Here is a 20,041-nt window from a genome sequence, read left to right as displayed (position 1 = left end):
TGAATGAAAGAATGTGGAACTTTTTTTATATCAATGCATGTCTTATTTAATGGGTTTAACGTTATTATTTTGAGGGCGTTACACTAACCATCAAAGCAGGTAAGTAAAAGGGAAGAAAGAAGCGGGGATTGGAAGACATACACACCACTCACCCACACTTATTACAGATTTGCCCTCGCTCGGAGGGACCAAATAAATATTACAAATTAATTAACTACGCAAGCTAATTAAATATTACAAATTAATTAATTAACAAATTAACTAATCTAGAAAAACAGTAAACCGCCTCGGGAAACGTGCCGCCATGCATAAGCTGCCTCTGTTTTCCTTCCTTCACTTCTCTGGAGGCTGCCAAAACCTCAGGACTGCATCCCTGGACATTGGGGAGTGCCACCGGCTGCATGAAATTTCCACCGGCAGTGGTATGTGGCCACCGGCACAAAATGAAGCTATCGGCAGAGAAAGTATTGCCAGTCGGCAGAGAAAGCCTACAGAACCTGCAACTCATAGCAACAGAGGGCAAGGCAAAGCATGGCAGCACAATTCAAGGCATGTATGCACCAATCATGTCTCTTATCATTGTAATGACTCAAAGGGACATGTGCTTCGATTCTCAGACCACCAATCACGCATTTCCATGCATGATGGCCCAAGGAATCAAGTATGCAATTTTCATGTCAAATGAAATGCAAACCAATCAAACAAACAAGGCCCAATTCCTATCACTAAGTCAAGGAACAAGGCATGCATGCAAAATGCAATGCAACCTAGGCATACAAGCTAAGGATGCAACATGGCATGGCGATACACTTATGCAAGCATACAAGCATACATGTGGCAATGCGAATAGATGGAAAGATGGACTTATACATGGTTTAGGCAACTCCAAATAGGCCTAAAACAGTGGCCAAAATGACCAAAACATGGGACCAAAATACACATGCACACATACACATGTTGCGGTCCAAGCCTCAAGCATTAAACAAGCAACATTCAAGCACACTTGAAAAGAGATTTCATGGACAATTAGCATGCAACATGAGCTCTAAGAATCATGCTAAGATGGTGCCAAACCAAGCTACAAGATAAGCTAAACATTAACATGCAAATGATCCAAGTATTTGAAACAAGTCAAGGGGACTTGAACCATGACTAAGCCAACCAAGCCTCACAAGGCTAAGAGGGCTTAAAATAGGTTCAAGGTAGACCTAGACCATGCAAAAGTGACTCCCTAGATGGCATCTAAGTGGCTCAAATAAGGAGGCATGCACAATGGTCAAAATATGGAGCATGCAACACATGCTTCCAAAGCATCAAATCAATGCAAAGATAGCATGCTACACACTCACACACTTAAGGCCAACAAGCCAAGATGCAAAGAGGCTATATGATGCATGCCAAATTCGACCCAAACAACCTAGGACAGACCTAGAACATGTCAAGACAAGCACAAAATCTTCACAAGACTAAGCCTAAAACATGCTCCAACAAGGGATAACAACCTAAGGCATATTGAGGCAATAACATGGCATTACATGGCAACTATGCTAAGCATGCATGGAGTACCAAAAACCAATTTAAAATCATGTTATATTATGGATATATAAGCATGGAAAACAGCCTATACATGCTCAAACACACACTCAAACATAGGCTTCCTTTAGAGGCCAAAACATGCCCTTTTTAAGGACAACAAGGAGAGGGGGTGGCCCTCTCCTTCTAGAGACTTCAAGGCACCATCTTCACCACTGAAATCCCTCAAGATTTCAGTGGTGAAGAGGCCCAAACACCAAAGTACCGAAGCTCACACAAAAGGGCACAAAATGAGGCCTTTCAAGGCCTAAGGGTGTTCAAACTTACTCAAACCACAAAACACTCTTAATAAACAATCAAGAGGACTAAAAAATAGAACTTTTTGTGTTATACAATAAGCACGAAAACAGCTCTAAGATAGGTAGAAAATCAATGCGAAAATGGGGAATAAAGGTGTTAGTTTCTTACCCTTGATGACCCCTTCAACAATGGTGCTCCAATGGCCTCCTTTGGCTTGAATCCAACACCAAAGTACTAAAATCAGTCCCTTAGGACCTCAGTAGCTAGACAAAGGTGAAACACTAGGTGTTTATGTGCAATAGTAAGACACAAAACACCTAGAGCACAAAAGAGAGGGAAAGAGAGATAGGATGTGTATCTAACCCTAACCCTAAAACCAGAGCTTAACAATGGCTGTCTAAGCTCTCAAAATATCTCAAGTGTCTAACCTCTAAGCCAAGGGAGAAGACCCTCCCTTATAGAAGCTTTTTGTCTTGTAAAACTTACAAGACAAGCTTCATAAGAGGGAGATCCCTCCATACACGTGTATGGAGGGGAACAAAAGCAAGACAGTTGTCTTAAAAATATCTGCAAAAGCATATGCACAGTAGTCGGCCGGCCAAAAATGCCATCTTGGCCAAAAAGAGTGCCGACCGGCACTAAAAAGTGCCGACCGGCAATAAAAGATGCCGACCGGCAAACTATATTGCCGGTGGAGACAAAAACCAGCCGGTGGCCTCAAGCCACTGCCGGTGGTGGGTGGGGATGGTCTACAAGCCCTACCCTGCCTCTCAAAGGCAAAACACAAGTGTTTGGTGTCAAACCAAGCACAAAACAGTCGAGTTCGGAGATCCTGAGGCAAGGCGCGTAGCCGAGTCCTCCGGGAACTCCAAACGAACACAAACATGGATGATCACCGAGTGTTCAAACGGTGACGTCCAAGTCTTGAGGACGGTCAAAAATAGGGTGTCTACAGTTGCCCCTCTTTGACAAAACTCGAAAGTCATAACAATGACGGGAGTGAATGTCAAAGCCCAGAGACGACCCATTTTTGACAAGGCCGAAGACTTAGACAAACATGCGAGACAAATAAGGTGTGCGCCCGAAGGCAGGGGTAGAATGCAAGACAATGCACGAAGCCGAGCATAACTTATGATCATGCAAAGAAAGCTGTAATGAAGCATACATGCGACAGTTTTAAGCTAGCATACACCAAACTATACTGCAATGCAGAAAGGATGTAAGAGAATTATGCAATTCTCGATACGTCTCACTTGGAGGATACAATACCTGTCCGGTTCGCCTGGTTGCACCAGCCTCAAATGAACCGTACATACAATATCGTGCCTGCAAAGAAAACAAACTTAACAGGTACAATATTGTTAGCAACATGCATAACAATGCAAATGAAAGCGAAATGATATGCAATATATACAAAACAATGTATAAACAATGCAAATGAAGATGCAATGCAATTGAACCAATGCAAGCTAGATGCAAAGCAATTGAATCGTGATCCAATCACGAGTGGTTCGAAACCACACCTATGTCAAATAGATTGATGGAGGTAACAAGTCTGTCTACCATAGAACGGTCAACTGAACTATGAGCATTGTAGACAGACGCAAGAACAAGTATTGGGTGGAATTGACACAAGTGGGGAAACGACCCGCTGGAGAAAGGACTACGATCCTAATGCCGGATCCAAAAATTACACTGCAATGTAATATAGATATGCTAGGATGATGGCAATGGATATGGCACGCGGGCCAAACCAAATCTTGCCTAGGAAAGGCATGTACGCATACAGGCCATGTTTAACATAGAACGGTCTACTGAACTATGCTTCGACACGAGAAGTATGGGCACATACCAGACCAAGCTCAACATGGAAAGGCGCAAGCCATAGGTGGAAGTGATGCAATGAATGCATGCGATCTACAATGCAATGGAAATGGCACGCGGGCCAAACCAAATCTTGCCTAGGAAAGGCATGTACGCATACGAGCCATATGTAACACAGAAAAGGTGCCGCAACCCTCAAACCAACATACCAGCGTGGAATCGGCGCGATACACATGCAGAACTGTGTTTTAACATGAACAGTAAGGGCACATACCAGGCCAAGCTCAACCTGGAAAGGCGCAAGCCATAGGTGGAAGGTGATGCGATGAATGCATGCAAACTGTAATGCAATGTCTACATTATATCGGAATGATGCATGACAATGCAACTATGTATTTTTGTTATGAAATGCAAAGGTTTGAAGTGCGCGACAACGCGCGGCTTTTGATACGCATGACGATGCAAGCGAACTGTGCACATCAATGTGCCGAAGGTCTTACACCTTCCAAGGATTTAAGGTCTCCTAGACCGTCAAATACCTGTCCGGTTCGTCTGGTTGCACCAGCTTCAAATGAACCGTACATACAATATCGTGCCTGCAAAGAAAACAAACTATACAGGTACAATATTGTTAGTAATATGCATAGTGGTGTACTCAAAATGCGTGACAGCGCAAAGCAAGTGGGGAGCATAACAATGCTGTGAAAATACGAACATGTAGGTGGAGCATGTGGTCTACGCAGGCAACGAAATTGAACATAAGCATGTGGTCTACACAGGTAATGAAATCAACAAATTATGCGGTCTACGCAAGCAATACATGCGGTCTACGCAAGTAATAGATTAAGAGCAATTATGCGGTCTACGCAGGGAAGGAAATTGAACAATTATGCGGTCTACGCAAGCAATACATGCGGTCTACGCAGGTAAAGAAATTGAACAATAAATATGCGGTCTACGCAAGTAAAGAAATTTGAACAATTATGCGGTCTACGCAAGCAATACATGCGGTCTACGCAGGTAAAGAAATTGAACAATAAATATGCGGTCTACGCAAGTAAAGAAATTGAACAATTATGCGGTCTACGCAAGCAATACATGCGGTCTACGCAGTGTAAAGAAATTGAACAATAAATATGCGGTCTACGCAAGTAAAGAAATTGAACAATTATGCGATCTACGCAAGCAATACATGCGGTCTACGCAATGTAAAGAAATTGAACAATAAATATGCGGTCTACGCAAGTAAAGAAATTGAACAATTATGCGGTCTACGCAAGCAATACATGCGGTCTACGCAATGTAAAGAAATTGAACAATAAATATGCGGTCTACGCAAGTAAAGAAATTGAACAATTATGCGGTCCACGCAAGCAATACATGCGGTCTACGCAGGTAAAGAAATTGAACAATAAATATGCGGTCTACGGAAGTAAAGAAATTGAACAATTATGCGGTCTACGCAAGCAATACATGCGGTCTACGCAGGTAAAGAAATTGAACAATAAATATGCGGTCTACGCAAGTAAAGAAATTTGAATGATAATGCGGTCTACGCAGGTAATGAAATTAACATGCGGTCTACGCAAGTAATGAAATGGATTACAAACATGCGGTCTACGCAAGTAAAGAAATTGACATGCGATCTACACAGGTAAGGAAACGATTACAAACATGCGGTCTACGCAGGTAATGTAATTAACATGCGGTCTACGCAAGTAAAGAAATGATTACAAACATGCGATCTACGCAGGTAATGTAATTAACATGCGGTCTACGCAAGTAATGAACTGATTACAAACATGCGGTCTACGCAGGTAATGTAATTAACATGCGGTCTACGCAAGTAATGAAATGCATTACAAACATACGGTCTACGCAGGTAATGTAATGGGATGCGCAAAACCGCGCAACGGAATGCAATGCACAAAACAGTGTGATTGATTTGAAATGCACAAAACAGTGCGCCGGTTTGAAATGCACAAAACAGTGCGCCAATTTGAAATGCACAAAACAGTGCGCCAATTTGAAATGCACAAAACGGTGCGCCAATTTGAAATGCACAAAACAGTGCGACGGTTTGAAATGCACAAGACAGTGCGCCAATTTGAAATGCACAAAACAGTGTGACGGTTTGAAATGCACCAGACAGTGCGCCAATTTGAAATGCACAAAACAGTGCGCCAATTTGAAATGCACAAAACAGTGCGACGATATGCGATACACATGGGGCAACTTTTGGGTCTTGTAAAAGCCAAAAGGATACGAAAAGGATACGCCTTGTATGAATTGGAGTGCCACGCACGGAAGCCGCGGTCCGAGGTCAAAACGGAGGCCGGTTGAGCATCGGAGATACACTTTCTTGCACTTTCTTGAGCTATGAAGACCAAAAACTCCTCATATGGCCTAAATAAGGTTGTGGGAACACCACCGGCCGGAAGAGGAGTCCACCGGCTGAAGAATAAGTCCATCGGCACAAAAAACTGCCGGCCGGCACAAAATATTGCCGACCGGCAAAAAGTTGCTGATTCGGGGCAGTTTCGACTTTTCACTTTGGGTGTTTTAAAATAGGGTTCCTAAACCCTATTCCTCACTTCTCCACCGCCGAAATCCTTCACACTCTCTCTCTAGAGCGTTTCCCTCTCATTTTTCGTCCGTTTCTTCGCGTTCTACGTCCGTTTCGTCGTCGGATTCGCGATTTTCTTCGCGTTTCGTACATTTTCAACCGAACAAAACTTTGTTTCGGTGCCTCGTTTGGCATTCCCGCCTTTTCGGGGTTTGTTCCCCTTGTTTTCCTCTTCATTTCTGTGCCTTTTCACATTCCGGCCTTCCCGGCCATTTCCGACCTTCCCGGGGGTTGACTTTTCGGTTGACCCTTCGTCTTCCGGTCCGATTTTCCTTCCTCCGGCGATTTTTTCATCATTCTTGACATGGCGTACGATATTCCACGTGGCGGGACTCCCCCGGACCACGAGATGGATCCCGGGGTCGAGCTCCTGCCATTGAGCGAGCATCCGTTCGACCCGGCAACCTACCGACCGGCGATCCATGTTCTGCCCCCCGACAGCCTGCGTCAGTTCCGGAGCTTTGAGAGGCATGTGGCGCCCGAGCTATTGCTACGCGAGCCTACCTCCCACCTTTCTTTCGGCGCTTCCGAGGTAACTTTCTTTCTTCTGTTTTACTCTCCGCAATGTAGGATACAAAAACTGTCATAGCTAGTTGTATACTTTAACTGCTAAAAACTAATATGCTGTTGACTGTAGTTGACTTGTAAACATACACATAACTGATATCTGTTTGAGACTGGCACATGCACACACACTGCACTAACCCCGGATCACTCAAACACACGGCGCACACTGTATTTCACTGCAAACACACCGGTACCCGGTACTTGTCTGAATCTGTTAAATTTGCACACATGCTATATTTGTTCTGAACACCCCAAACATGTTGACGCATCACACACGGTAGTTCACCGTAAGCACACCGGCACCCGGTATTTGTTCAAATCTGTCAAACTTGCACGCATGCTACATCTGTTCTGCTTCTTAGAACTATATTTTGAATGTTGTCTTGCAATTGTTATTTTCTGTTTACAGGAGGATTCCCATACCATTCGCGGGTATGGGAATACTGGCGCTCGGGAGTGGTACGGCGAGCTCCCTGACGCAGTTCGTCGCATCGTGGATCGAGCGGGTTTCGCCGCCTTCTGCCGAGGACTCTCCAGGCTCTCCACATGCAGACCTCTCCTCGCCGCTCTGGCGGAGAGGTGGTGGGACACCACGGATTCTTTTCACTTTTCTAGTGCAGGGGACATGACGATGACCCCTTACGATTTCTCGATGCTCACCGGCATCGGGGTAGGGGATGATCCGATCCCCTTCGACATCGACATGGATGAGTGGACCGCCGCTCAGGTCCATCTACTGGGGGAGACCCCACCTCTTGCTCGTCCAGGTTTTGTCCGATACTCTTGGTTCGAGGTCCAGTTTCGGGTTCAGCCCGCGTTGGAGGAGGAGGCGGAGATGACTCAGGAGGACGTGGAGAGGTATGCGCGCGGCTTCCTCATGTTCCTGTTCGGGACTACCATCTTCGCCAACCGGGCGAACACCGTGCCTCTCTGTCTTCTCAGCGCACTGGTGGACGTCCGGGACATCTTGCACTATGATTGGGGTGGGGCCGCTCTGGCCACCCTCTATGGATACATGAGCTCGGCTTCCCGCGGCAGCGGCCAGCTACTCGGAGGCTACTGGCGGGCTTGGGAGGTACATTTCTTCTCCGCTTTTCATTTCTGCCCTATATTTTCTGTACTCTGTACACTGCACACACTGTAGTCTGCTTCATACTCGCTGTATACTGTACACACGGCACACACATACATTCTGCTTTACACTGACTGCACACTGCTCACACTGTACACTGTACACAATACACTGCACAACACCCGGCTCTACCTTTTGTGCTTTATTCTGCATATTCTACTTTTTCTGATAAATGCACTGGTATTTATCTTGCAGCTGTGGGTTTACGCCTACTTCCCTAGGCTTCCTCCTGTACCTGTAGCGGAGACCCCTCTGGTTGTCCCCTTTTCACACCGCTTCGACGGGAGATGCACCCGGCGGCCACGAGAGACTTTTGGCTTTTTCCGCCGATACTTCGACACCATTACCCCTGCTGAGGTATGTTTTACTCACAATTCATTTAAGCTTCGCTTTTCCACCGTATATTTCAATAACAGTAGATAACAAACTGTCTGTCACTTTCAGATCACTTGGCGGCCGTGGGCTCCGTTGCCAGCTGTGACTCGAGATCGGTTTGTCGGTGCCGATGAGACCTCACGTTTCCGGATCTTGCTAGAGGGCACGGTCTGTCGGGCTTGGTACCTGGGGGAGCGTTTCCTATGCCAGACCCTGGGGTTACCTGAGCAGATAGTCCCGGTTCACCCTCCTGCGGATATGAGGGAGACCGAGAGGCTCACCAGCGAGCAGATGGACGACTACACCATTGGCTGGGAGGAGGCCGGCTTCAGAGGCATTGGGGACTACCGGGAGTATGTGCAGACATACCTGATGCGGCCTCTGAGCGGCGGCCGTCGAGCAGAGGGATCCAGGCCGGTGGCGCCGGCGGCTGGAGTAGGAGCTGGAGCTGGAGCAGGGGCTGCGAGGAGGGCCCGGGTCCGTGGCAGGGGTGGAGTGCAGGGAGGACGGGGAGCTAGCTGGCCCGCCCTACCCGCTGCATTGACTTTCCGGGGGCAGGGTGGGTCGACCTACCAGATCCCCTTCGCCCCTCCACCAGCTGGTCACGAGTTCATCGACGTCCTCGACTTACCACCGGTATGTATTACTGCATTTTGTACAGTCATTTCATTTCAGTTTATTTGATATTCCACAGAATATTAATGCATCTGATACTTTTGCAGGCTTCTTCTGAGTATACCCGTCAGTCGTTGGTGATGAATGCCTCGATGATGGGGATGCTTCAGCGGACATTTGACCTCCTAGCCCTCTACAGCATCCCAGTATGTTCTTCTAACACTGGCCTCAAACCATTCATTCACTGTTTCACGTAATCTGATGCACGGCATGACACCTGATCCACTGATCTCACAGCATCTAATACACTGCATACTGCACTGTACTCTACACTGATGAACTACTCACAGCATTCACACACTGTACTCATATACTGCATTCTGCACTGATAAACTGCTCACGGCATTCTCATCCTGTACTCATACACTGCATTCTGCACTGATAAACTGCTCACGGCATTCTCATACTGTACTCATACACTGCATTCTGCACTGATAAACTGCTCACGGCATTCTCATACTGTACCCTACATTCTGCACTGTTCACAGTATACTGATGTATTTCCCTTTTCATGTACCTTTTCAGCCTCCTTTCCAGATCCCCATGGCAGGCGGTGCTCCAGCTGGACCTTCTATCCCGGCTCGAGGGAGAGATAAGGAGGGCCGAGTATTCCCCCACTCCAAGACGGGGCGCGCTCATGTCGGGAGCAGCTCACGAGCTCCAGTCCCGGATGATGATGACGACGAGGAGTCAGAGGCGGAGGCAGAGGCGGAGTCCGAGTCATCGGAGGAGGAGACCGGAGGCGGTTCTAGCTCGAGCTCTGACGATGATGCTGATGATGCTCCTGGACCCTCGTCCAGGAAGAGGACTAGGACAGACTGACGGCCCCCCGGAGTGCTCATCATGGATGCGGATTTTTTGCTATTTTTCTTCTTTCTTGTACTTTTCCTTTTGGTAGGTAGTCAGATTACCTTGTACTGCCACAGGCAGATTTTTGTTTCCCAAACTTGTACATTTGAAAAGATAATGAAATGAAACAGACTTTTTATCTGAAAAAGTGTTTACATTTACATATCTCATGTATTGCATCGCATCTCATCATGTTACACCTCAATGTAAATGGAATTGATTGGTTGTCTGAAAATTGAACACTTGCACTGTAATAATCAGATAACTAAACAGCCAACAGGAAAATAACCCAAGCAACCCACTGCCTGATTCTGGACACACAGCCCTTACTTTGTTGGGGATTGATCTGCATACAGCCCATAACACAGCATTCGGCTCATTCTGCACACGGCAAATTCTGAACAAACAGCCCAATCTGACAAGACGGACTACGGAGGTGAAACCAGCTGGAGTTGAAACATAATCGAATATAGAGAATGGCACAACATTCTGAGCATAAGCGATTTTTTAAATTAAATAAGGGTTTTTCAAACCAGGGTATCGAGCCTTCAACTGAACACAGCAGGGAGGACTCAAACGAAAGAGGTACACGACCTAAACACAATGAGACACGCTCGGGCAAGACTAAAACAAAGGTTGAGATAAACAAAACAAAAGACACGACACACAGACGCGTTAACGATGACGGGGACCTCGGATCTCGAGGAACCAGTTTCTCTGGGTACTGTTTCCCACCCTTTCTAATTTGTGATTCTCACATCACTCGGCTCTCAGGCTCGGTTTTTCACTCAAAACCCTTTTTCTTACTTTTCTCTCAACTTAAACCTCTCTATTCTTTATTCTCTCATTTTTCGTCCCTCCCCAAGGTGATTAATGAATGAATAGGAAGTTGCGGGTTCATGCCCGATGCCGTTAGCTCTCAGCTATTTCTTCTGATGGGTAGAGTGCCCTTCTGGCAAATACGTCGATGACGGGGGAAAGACAGAACGCCTGACTCAACTGTGCCCCTAGTTCATCATTTTGACCATTTTTTGTTTTTGCTCTCAACTAAAACAGTTTTGATCAAGATGAGAGTCGGATTAACGTACTCGTTCGATTTTTGATCTGAAAGCCATGCAAGTCAGGCTGTAAGCACTGAAAATTTTCCTTTTTGGGTCCAAGAAAATGGTCCAGTTTTGGAAAACGAAATAGTTTTCGAGAAAATAGTCAACCTCAGTAAAAATTTTCAAAAACTATTTTTGCAAACGGCTGATGCTCAACGAGCATGGAACTTACCCTTTGAGATGCGCAACCTCGGATCGGAGGCAATGGAAAATGGCCCCTAGTTTGAAGAACGCCGCACGGCAACGGCAAGTTGCCCCTGGTTTGAATGGCGGCTCGCGACGACTAGTGGCAACAGAAAGTTGCCCCTTGTTTGGATGGTGCCGCGGCAATCCGCAGACAGTCTTCGTTAATGGTGGCCGAACTCTTGGACACAGAGATGACAAAGACGGTCACAACAAATATATGGACACAATCACCTTGGAAGGCGTTGGCGACCAGACTTTCGGATGAAATCGAAACCATTGCATGGACTGAGACGCTATGAAAGCGTTGGGGGCTGGACTTCAGAATGAAGTTGCCTACGTATCCCAAACATGGGAATCAAGCCTTACGTAGTTCCGGTTAAGGTACGCTCGGGTATTTTAACCTTCACTTTTCAGGCTCTCACTTTTGCCAAGGTGCCCGATGCGGGTTTTCGACCTTGCGAGCTTCTTTTCATTTTCTTTTTGTTCATTTTTTTTCTTTTCTCTTTTTGTATTTTTTCTCTTTTCTTTTCTTTTCTTTTTTGTATATATTCTTTTTTCTTTTGCATTTTTTCTTTTCTTTTCTTTTCTTTTTTTGTATTTTTTCTTTTACTCTAACTTTTGCCTGGGTCACCCTTCCGGGTTTTCGACCCAGCGAGCCTCTCAAAGGATAAAAGTGTAGCAAGTCCATGTCAAATGGTTTCTGGAGTTGAAGCCTTTCTGTGTCTAGGAGAGCGGCTGTTGCAATGATTTGCAGAAGAATCCATCCCGGTTGTTCCACGAGCTTCTTCCGGCGAGATCTACTCTTTCTGATTCGGCTTTGGTGCCTCCTGCGCGAGGGCTACTTCAGAGCTGGTCACGCGGGCCTTGCATGACGTTTGACCGTTGAACTTTCTGAACGGGTTCAAGGTTTGAAACGGATGGGTTGAATCTTGAGGCTGAGAGCGATCCTAGGCTGTACAATCTCAAGAGCGGTTCCACACAGGTCTTCACAGGGCCGTGTAAAACATTTGTTTTTGAAAGTTTTTAAGAAAGCGACGAGTCGCTCGTGCCGAAGATCGTGTGGAACCAATCTGGATCAAGCCAGGGTCCTTCCCAGTACTCACGCTGACAAACATGGTTTCATTCATTAAAAAGACTTAGCACGCTTTTCTTTCTCTCAAAATGATCAAAATTTTGCAAAACCCGAGGAATTCCTCCCTCTTTGTTTCCACCGCAGGGTTAAAAGGGGTTTTTGAAAAACTTAGGCTAGTGCAATGAGTTTGGCGCACAGGAGAGCAGGCGAGATGTACTGTCGGTCCATTCAAGTTCTCTGGCACTTATACTGAAAACAAGCACGAAAGCGAGATAGCAACAGTTGTTTCATTCGAATTTGTTGGTGCAACTGGCCCCTCGGCGGGAACAGACTCAAAACAAAAACAGATAATTACAAGACAAAACGGTGTTCGGGACAACAACCCCATAATCACCTGGTATTATATACAAAGGGGACTGACTCGATACAACAAGACAGACCCTTAAGCAAAAAGAATGACTCAAGACAAAGAGACAGACTCAAAACAAAAGACTGACTCGATACCCAAGCCAGGATTCACAAAACTCGGTTTCACCGATGCTCCAAAAATGCGTGCCAGACACCACATCCAAAAATATACCAAATGTTGCCCGCAGGCAGTTCACATTACATACTCGCAGTAGCTGAGCCCTCAAAATCCAACAACTGGGTGGTAACGGACTTAGATGAGGTGGGCGGGAGGATAACCTTGTTATCAATCAAATCCTGCACTTCATGACGAAGGCGGAAACAACCATCGGTACTGTGACCGAACTGTTGGTGGTACGCGCAGTACAAGGTAGCGTCATGCGTGGCGGGGAGATTCTTCGGGAGTGGCCGAGGCTCCAAAGGTTTAAGATGCCCATTTTTCGCCAATATTAGTAATGCCCTAGACAAAGGCATGTAGAGGTCGTGAAAGGCTCTGTGCCCTCGGGGCAGATACTTCGAAGTTTGAGGATTCTTGCTAGAGGCGTTAGGGAAAGGGTCGGCTGGTACTGCCTTGGCTTTTTGACCTTTTCCCGGTGCAGGGTTGGGAATGACAGGAATTGTCTGAGCATGACGGGGCCCATCCCGCTTTTCTGCCTGGCTTGAACTGCCATTGATTGGAGCGGGGAAAGCATCCTCCACAGCTTTGGTCACGATCGCAGATGTTTGTTGCTTGTTCATCCCTCTGACTTTCAGAGCCTCGACTGCCCACAGCAGTTGTTCAATAGGATCGGCATCTGCCTTCATTTTGTCTTTTCTTCCGGCCTCAGCCTGGTCAAGGGTCTGGCTCGGTGCTGGCATGTCGCGGGTGTAGCCGGAAGCCACCTCTGGCTGGCTGAGCTCTATCACAATCCGCCCCAGCAGCGGAGGCTCCTGTGGTATGAAATTCACGGCATACGGCGCCGCTGGCGGTGAAGCCGACATTCCATAGGCCAGATCGGCCACGGACCTCTGGAGGTCACCTATCATCCCATCAATTCAAAAGTGGTGGGCTCACGAGCCTGGTATAACTGGAGAGCCCAGACCGGGTGCACAACGGGCGACCTGGGTGGATGTGACATATTGATGCTGGCCTCACTCTGCGGAGCGGTTCCCTGCTCCAATGCAGCCGTCATAACCACAATTTCTTCTAAATTTTGTGCCGCCATAAATCCTGCCTTGGCAAGGGGAGACACTGGCTATTTTGTATCAACTCTGCAACTCTCTGAACTGAAAGGAAAAACAGACAGCATTTCAGCCCAAACTGATCAAACACGGGTGTAGCCAAACAACTGTACCCTACTGCTGATCACTGTTCCCAGAAATCACTGTTCCCGAAAACTGAACCCTGATACCCGCGGATAACTGATTCTCATAACTGATACTGATACTGGTGTCCTCAGGTTTGATACTCAAACTTGCAAACTGACATGTACTTTTCCTGTAGAAATACATTCTAAAAGCACATAGCAAGTAAAGAGAGCCAAAACACCCCTATGTTGGGGTAGGGTTTCCCTGTCCTATTTTGTCAGGAGCTAGGGTTTCACTATGCACACAGCGGTTTTCAAACAACCTAACATTGGGTGAGCAACCTGTCCTAACTTGGAATGGTCACTATGGATCCGAATATGCACTAGGTCGAATGGTCGAAAAGGGTGCCCCGGTAAGACCGGGGTTTGTGTTCCCATACTGTCAGAGCCCATAGCCGGTCAGCCTTATGGTCATGCCTTGACAAGACAAGCCTCCGGCAAACCGTTCGGGAATGGCAGATGGCAAACACTGTGTTCCTAGGCGCACCAATGCACATGCAATGCAAAGAAACACATAAATGAGATCAAAACAGGATATCACGAGTTCGAGTCAAGCTCTCTAAAAATCCCCAGCAGAGTCGCCAGAAACTGTAACCGGTCCGCGGGGGACCTCGCTACAGTTCGGACTCTCGATTTGTGTTGCGGTTCTAAATCTGAACCAAAGAGTCCAAATCTGGCAAATCGTTTTGAGAAACAGATTTTTGAAAAAGTAGTGCCAAACATGGACTGCTTTGCCAGATACAGAGTCGCCACCTAAATATTTTATTTTGGGGGAATTTAGGAAACCCTGACTCGGTGCCGAAGGCCACATGTCCGTCATCACCGGAGTTTGTCTCGGCTCGGGAGCTTGGGTACGATCAGGGAAGGTCAGCTATGAGCACCCCCTTTCGCCCGGTCCGAAGACCGGCCTCTACTAACCGTGATATCTGATCTTGAAAACGTTATGCGTTCTTAAACCGGTTATTAGCCTAGAATTACTATGTTATGCGCGCAGCAAACAAGTATAGACTAGATCGTCTAATTTGGAAATAAACATTGCATATCCGTTTGTTTTTGAAAACGCTTTGGAATTTGCTACTCGCAAGTAGGCTAAAACACGGATTCCAATGAGTTTTTCCAACTCAAACAATCCAACCTCCACCCACAGGCATTCAAACAGTTTAGCATATAAGCATTTAGCCGCATGGCAAGCATACTGTCATGTTAACATTCACACGCATGCGAGATGCTAAAGCATAAATACTTACATCGTACTCCGTGCCAAAAGAATAAACTAGTTAGCAAACATGCGTGTCCTAGTTCATGTTAAATTGCCTAATGCAACGCATACAGGATGCAATTAGATAGGCTTGGCTAACCTAAGCATGGCATATGAAATGCGATCAACTATCACATATTCAATTTTTGAATTGAAATACAAATGCAGTTAGCGTGATGTACCGAGCCTAATGCATGCAATACAAATGCATGAATGCACGCATGCATAGCATAAGGTATGCTAAATTAAACGTGCCCTAATACTAACCATCAAAGCAGGTAAGTAAAAGGGAAGAAAGAAGCGGGGATTGGAAGACATACACACCACTCACCCACACTTATTACAGATTTTGCCCTCGCTCGGAGGGACCAAATAAATATTACAAATTAATTAACTACGCAAGCTAATTAAATATTACAAATTAATTAATTAACAAATTAACTAATCTAGAAAGACAGTAAACTGCCTCGAGAAACGTGCCGCCATGCATAGGCTGCCTCTGTTTTCCTTCCTTCACTTCTCTGGAGGCTGCCAAAACCTCAGGACTGCATCCCTGGAGGCTGCCAAAACGTGCCGCCATACTAACCAGTGCTCCTCCGCTGAGGCAGGGCAGAGAAAGGCCAGTCAAGGCTACCGGCTCATCTGATCAGTTAGTCACCAGTCATATCACCTTTCTTCAACTCAGCAGACTCATGATGACACAGAGTTCAGAAGAAATTGTGGTCATGGCAACGACTTTAAACCAGGGAATCACCATGCAGGGAGAGACCAATGCTGAAATGCAACGCCCATCTGGGGCACCTACCACACATCCAATCTGGGAACCCCAATTAGTTCAAACCCGTGAGCCCACTACTTTCGAGCTGATGGGAATGATCGGCAATTTTCAGAGAACCGTGGCTGATCTAGCCTTTGGAATGTCAGCTCTGCCATCAACCACATCATATGTCGAAAATTTCAGGCCAAAAGAGCCCCCGCTATTGGGGCAAATTGTAATTGAACTCAGCCAACCTGAAGCCATCCCATGTTCTGGCAATAACGTGTCGACAACAACAGGGCTTCGCACTAATGTTGCAACCCGAACCTTCGACCAAGCTGAGGCGAGTGGTAAGAACGAGGTGGAGGCAGACATTGATCGCTATGAACAACTTCTGCAGGCTGTTGAGGTTTTGAAAACCAGGGGACTGAACAAACCGCAAGTGCTCGCAGTTATTACAAAAACTGTGGATGACACTTTTGTCACTCAGAACGAGGACAGTTGAAGCCAAAGGAAAAATCGGGAGAAGAGCCGTCGTACCAGAACTGTTACTTCCAACCCTAATTCTACACCCGGGAAAGATCAGCAGACCAAGCCAGTACCTGCCGACCCTTTTTCTAGTGCACCCAGCAAAAATCCACAAACCTCGAAATATCTAGCCCAAGGTCGCAGGGTCTGCCATGCCCTCTATAAGCCTTTGTCCAAGGCTCTCCAAATCCTTGCTGAAAAAGGCCATCTCAAACCTCTTGAGCCTCGACCTCTCCCTGGTCGTCTTCCACCTAGTCATGATGCTACCTAGTACTATGCGTACCATCAACAAACTGGTCACAGCACCGACAATTGCTTCCGTCTTCGCAACGTAGTATAGGATTTGTTTCCCACCAAGCTCAGCAAAGTCTATCGTCACTGGATTAGTGAACTTTGAGGATAGTGCGAGTACGTAATCGCGGGATGAGCCACCTGTGGACGGCGCTTAGTTTACTCCGGATGTGATTTTTGGCACGCACTATTTTGAGCATTTGTGAATGCTAGTTTTTGTACTTTCGAACTTGGGTATTGAGTCAGTTCTGTTGTTTTGTTTTGAGTCTGTCTCATTGTTTTGAGTCAGTCTTTTTGATTAGGGTATGTCTTGTTGTATCGATTCAGTCCTGTTGTACAGAAGTCGGGTGATTGCAGGGGTGTTACCTCAGACAACACTATTTTGTTTTGTGTTTGTCTTTTCGCTTTCTTTTGAGTCTGTTTTCTGCCAGTAGTGATTTTCACACTCTTGTGTTTGCTTCTGCCTTGTGCCAGTTCTGCCAGAAGTTCTAAATATGATAGCAGTATTTGACTAAAAAACTGTGTCTTTTATGCGCCTTGAAGTCATTGCATTGACCTAAGTTTTTCAAAACTTTTTGAACACTGTGGTGAAAACAAAAGGAAGGAATTCTTTTGGATTTGCAAAAAAATTGATCAATTAAGAGAAAGAGAGGCATGCTAAGCCCTTAATGAATGAGATCATGTTTGTTAATGTGAGTACTGAGAAGGATCCTGGCTTGATCCAGATTGGTTCTACATTGTCTTCAGCGCAAGCGACTAGCCGCTTTGTTAAAAGATTTCAAAAAAATGTTTTGCGCGATCTTGCGAAGACCTGTGTGGAATCGCTCTTGAGATTGTGCAACCTGGGATCGCTCTCAGCCTCGAGACTTGAACCCTTTTTGTTCTCAAACCTTGAACTTGGATTCAAAATGTTCAACGGTCAACCACAATGTAAGGCCTATATGACCAGATTTGAAGCAGCCCATGAACTAGGGGCAAGAAAAGTCAGATCAAGAAGATCAGATGTGATCAAAGGAAAGCAAAGACGAAACATGATGATACTAAAGAAGATAGTTGTAATAAAAAAAAATAAAAAATTATACACAATTCATGACTGAAATGTTGACAGTGTCATTCTTTAAAAATTGAAACGCTTTCACAAGCTTTTGCTTTAAAATGATCAGGAATGATACAATCAACACTTGGCATGTCACTTCGTATTTATTTTTTTATGCAAATTTTTGTTTATATAGCATTAATCATCAATAAATTTATTACATTTATCTTTCGATTTGTCCATCTGTGAATGAAATCACAACAGTTGAGTCCTTGGAATATGATTTTGGTACTATTCAAGCAGCCACAAACAACTTCTCTGATGATAACAAAATTGGTGAAGGTGGATTTGGTCATGTCTACATGGTAAGATGTTGCATTTAATTATACTAGGTTTGACTTATTCAAAAATATGTATATATATACATAACATTTAATTCTAAAATTTCTATGAATGTCGTATATTCACAAGGTACACTTATTAATGGAGAAGAGATAGCTATCAAGAGGCTATCTCAAAACTCAGGGCAAGGTGGAGAAGAATTCAAGAATGAAGTTTTGCTGGTAGCCAAGCTTCAACATAGAAATCTAGTGAGACTACGAGGATTTTTCTTGGAAGGAGAAAAGAAGATACTCATTTATGAATTTATGCCCAACAAAAGCCTTGATCGCATTCTATTCGGTTTGAAAAATCTAAACAACTCTAGTTCTTAATAGTGCTTTACATTTGGTTTCATAAAAACACATGATTGTGATGAGTGTGATCTTTGATTGTATGCATTCTTGTGCTTGTGTTTCCATTCAAACTGTATGACATTAACACATTTTGTAACCAATTACTTATTGATAACTTGAACATTTACTATGATCAATCTACAGATTCACAAGAGCACAGAAAATCGGATTGGCCAAAACGTTATAAGATTATTGAAGGGATAGCTCGAGGGATGCTCTATCTTCATGAAGATTCCCAGCTTAGAATTATATACCGTGATCTCAAAGCTAGTAATATTTTGTTAGATCGGGCCATGAATACAAAAATTTCAGATTTCGGCATGGCAAGGATCGTCAGTGTGGATCAATCTCAAGGAAATACAAGTCGAGTCGTTGAAACATTGTAAATTTTCTCTTCCCAAAAACCTTATATTTGTTTTACCATAATTTGATTAAGGTAGGCAATCTCAAGGAAAACATCAAACTAACTCTTCAAAAAACTCCCTTTTGGATTTGAACAAAAACAGAGATGCATACCATGTCTAGTTTCCTACACATTCTTCAGTGCACTGCACTTTTTTAGTTAAATATTGGCACATAATGCCTCAATTATTTTATTTCTGATTTAATCCAAAGTGAGTGTCAGATGGATTTGGTTGTTGCTTTCTAGTTATGTTGATAAACTAATGGAGCTGGCTTGCAGAGGTTACATGGCTCCGGAATATGCAATGCATGGACAGTTCTCCGTAAAGTCTGATGTTTTTAGCTTTGGTGTCTTAGTTTTGGAGATCATAAGTGGCAAGAAAGTCAATGACTTCAATCAATCAAACATCGTTGAGGACCTACTTACCTATGTGAGTAACAACAATACAACTATTTCATTCTCAGTGCCTATATCATCACATCCACAAGACATTTGTAATAAATTGTTTCAGGCTTGGAAACTTTGGAGGAACGGAACACCATTGAAATTGATGGATCTAACTTTGGAAGTATCGTATTCAAGAAATGAAGTCTCTAGATGTATCCATATTGGCTTGTTGTGTGTTCAAGAAGACCCAGATGCTAGGCCCTCCATGGCAACAGTAGTTTTGATGCTCAACAGTTACACTATTGCCCTAGCAATTCCTAAAGAACCTGCATTCTTTTCACCTAGTAAAACAGAGTTAAATATAGGACAAGGTGTGGAGTCAGATTAATCTACAAGTAAGTCAATACCATTATCTGTGAATGACGTAACAATTTCTGAATTAGACCCTAGATAGTATGAGAAGTCTATGACATATCAAGGTTGAAGGATAAATTTACAGTGTGAAATGAATACAAATAAACTCAAACACTATATTGGGTTAGTTATATTTTTAGTTCCAAAATATGAGTCTTATGCTGTGTCATTTTGATTCCTAATGTTGAAATTGTATTTCAATTTAGTTTTTAATACTTAAATTGTATCAATTTGATT

General features: G+C 44.7%; 1 protein-coding gene across 1 annotated transcript; it reads left to right on the top strand.

Annotated features, from left to right (window-relative positions):
- Window positions 1–10,562: 10,562 nt before the first annotated feature.
- Window positions 10,563–19,778, top strand: LOC114258669 (cysteine-rich receptor-like protein kinase 10). Its single transcript, XM_082889586.1, has 5 exons — window positions 10,563–10,602; window positions 18,131–18,208; window positions 18,338–18,547; window positions 18,745–18,982; window positions 19,226–19,778. Exons 1-5 carry the CDS (start codon window positions 10,563–10,565, stop codon window positions 19,776–19,778), a joined length of 1,119 nt encoding a protein of 372 aa, XP_082745712.1.
- The last annotated feature ends 263 nt before the right edge of the window (window positions 19,779–20,041 follow it).

Source organism: Camellia sinensis, chromosome 9 (genome assembly GCF_055761805.1).
Source record: "Camellia sinensis isolate YWXY chromosome 9, ASM5576180v1, whole genome shotgun sequence".
Taxonomy (NCBI): Eukaryota; Viridiplantae; Streptophyta; class Magnoliopsida; order Ericales; family Theaceae; genus Camellia; species Camellia sinensis.
This window is presented reverse-complemented; position numbering and strand designations above follow the sequence as displayed.

Bases quoted from the DNA above. Each gene is read 5' to 3' on its own strand.
- LOC114258669 (XM_082889586.1), top strand. From the start codon at position 10,563: ATGACGGGGACCTCGGATCTCGAGGAACCAGTTTCTCTGG. The intron at 18,209-18,337 runs GTGGATTTGGTC...TATATTCACAAG, and splicing joins TGATAACAAAATTGGTGAAG to GTACACTTATTAATGGAGAA. The intron at 18,548-18,744 runs GTTTGAAAAATC...ATCAATCTACAG, and splicing joins CCTTGATCGCATTCTATTCG to ATTCACAAGAGCACAGAAAA.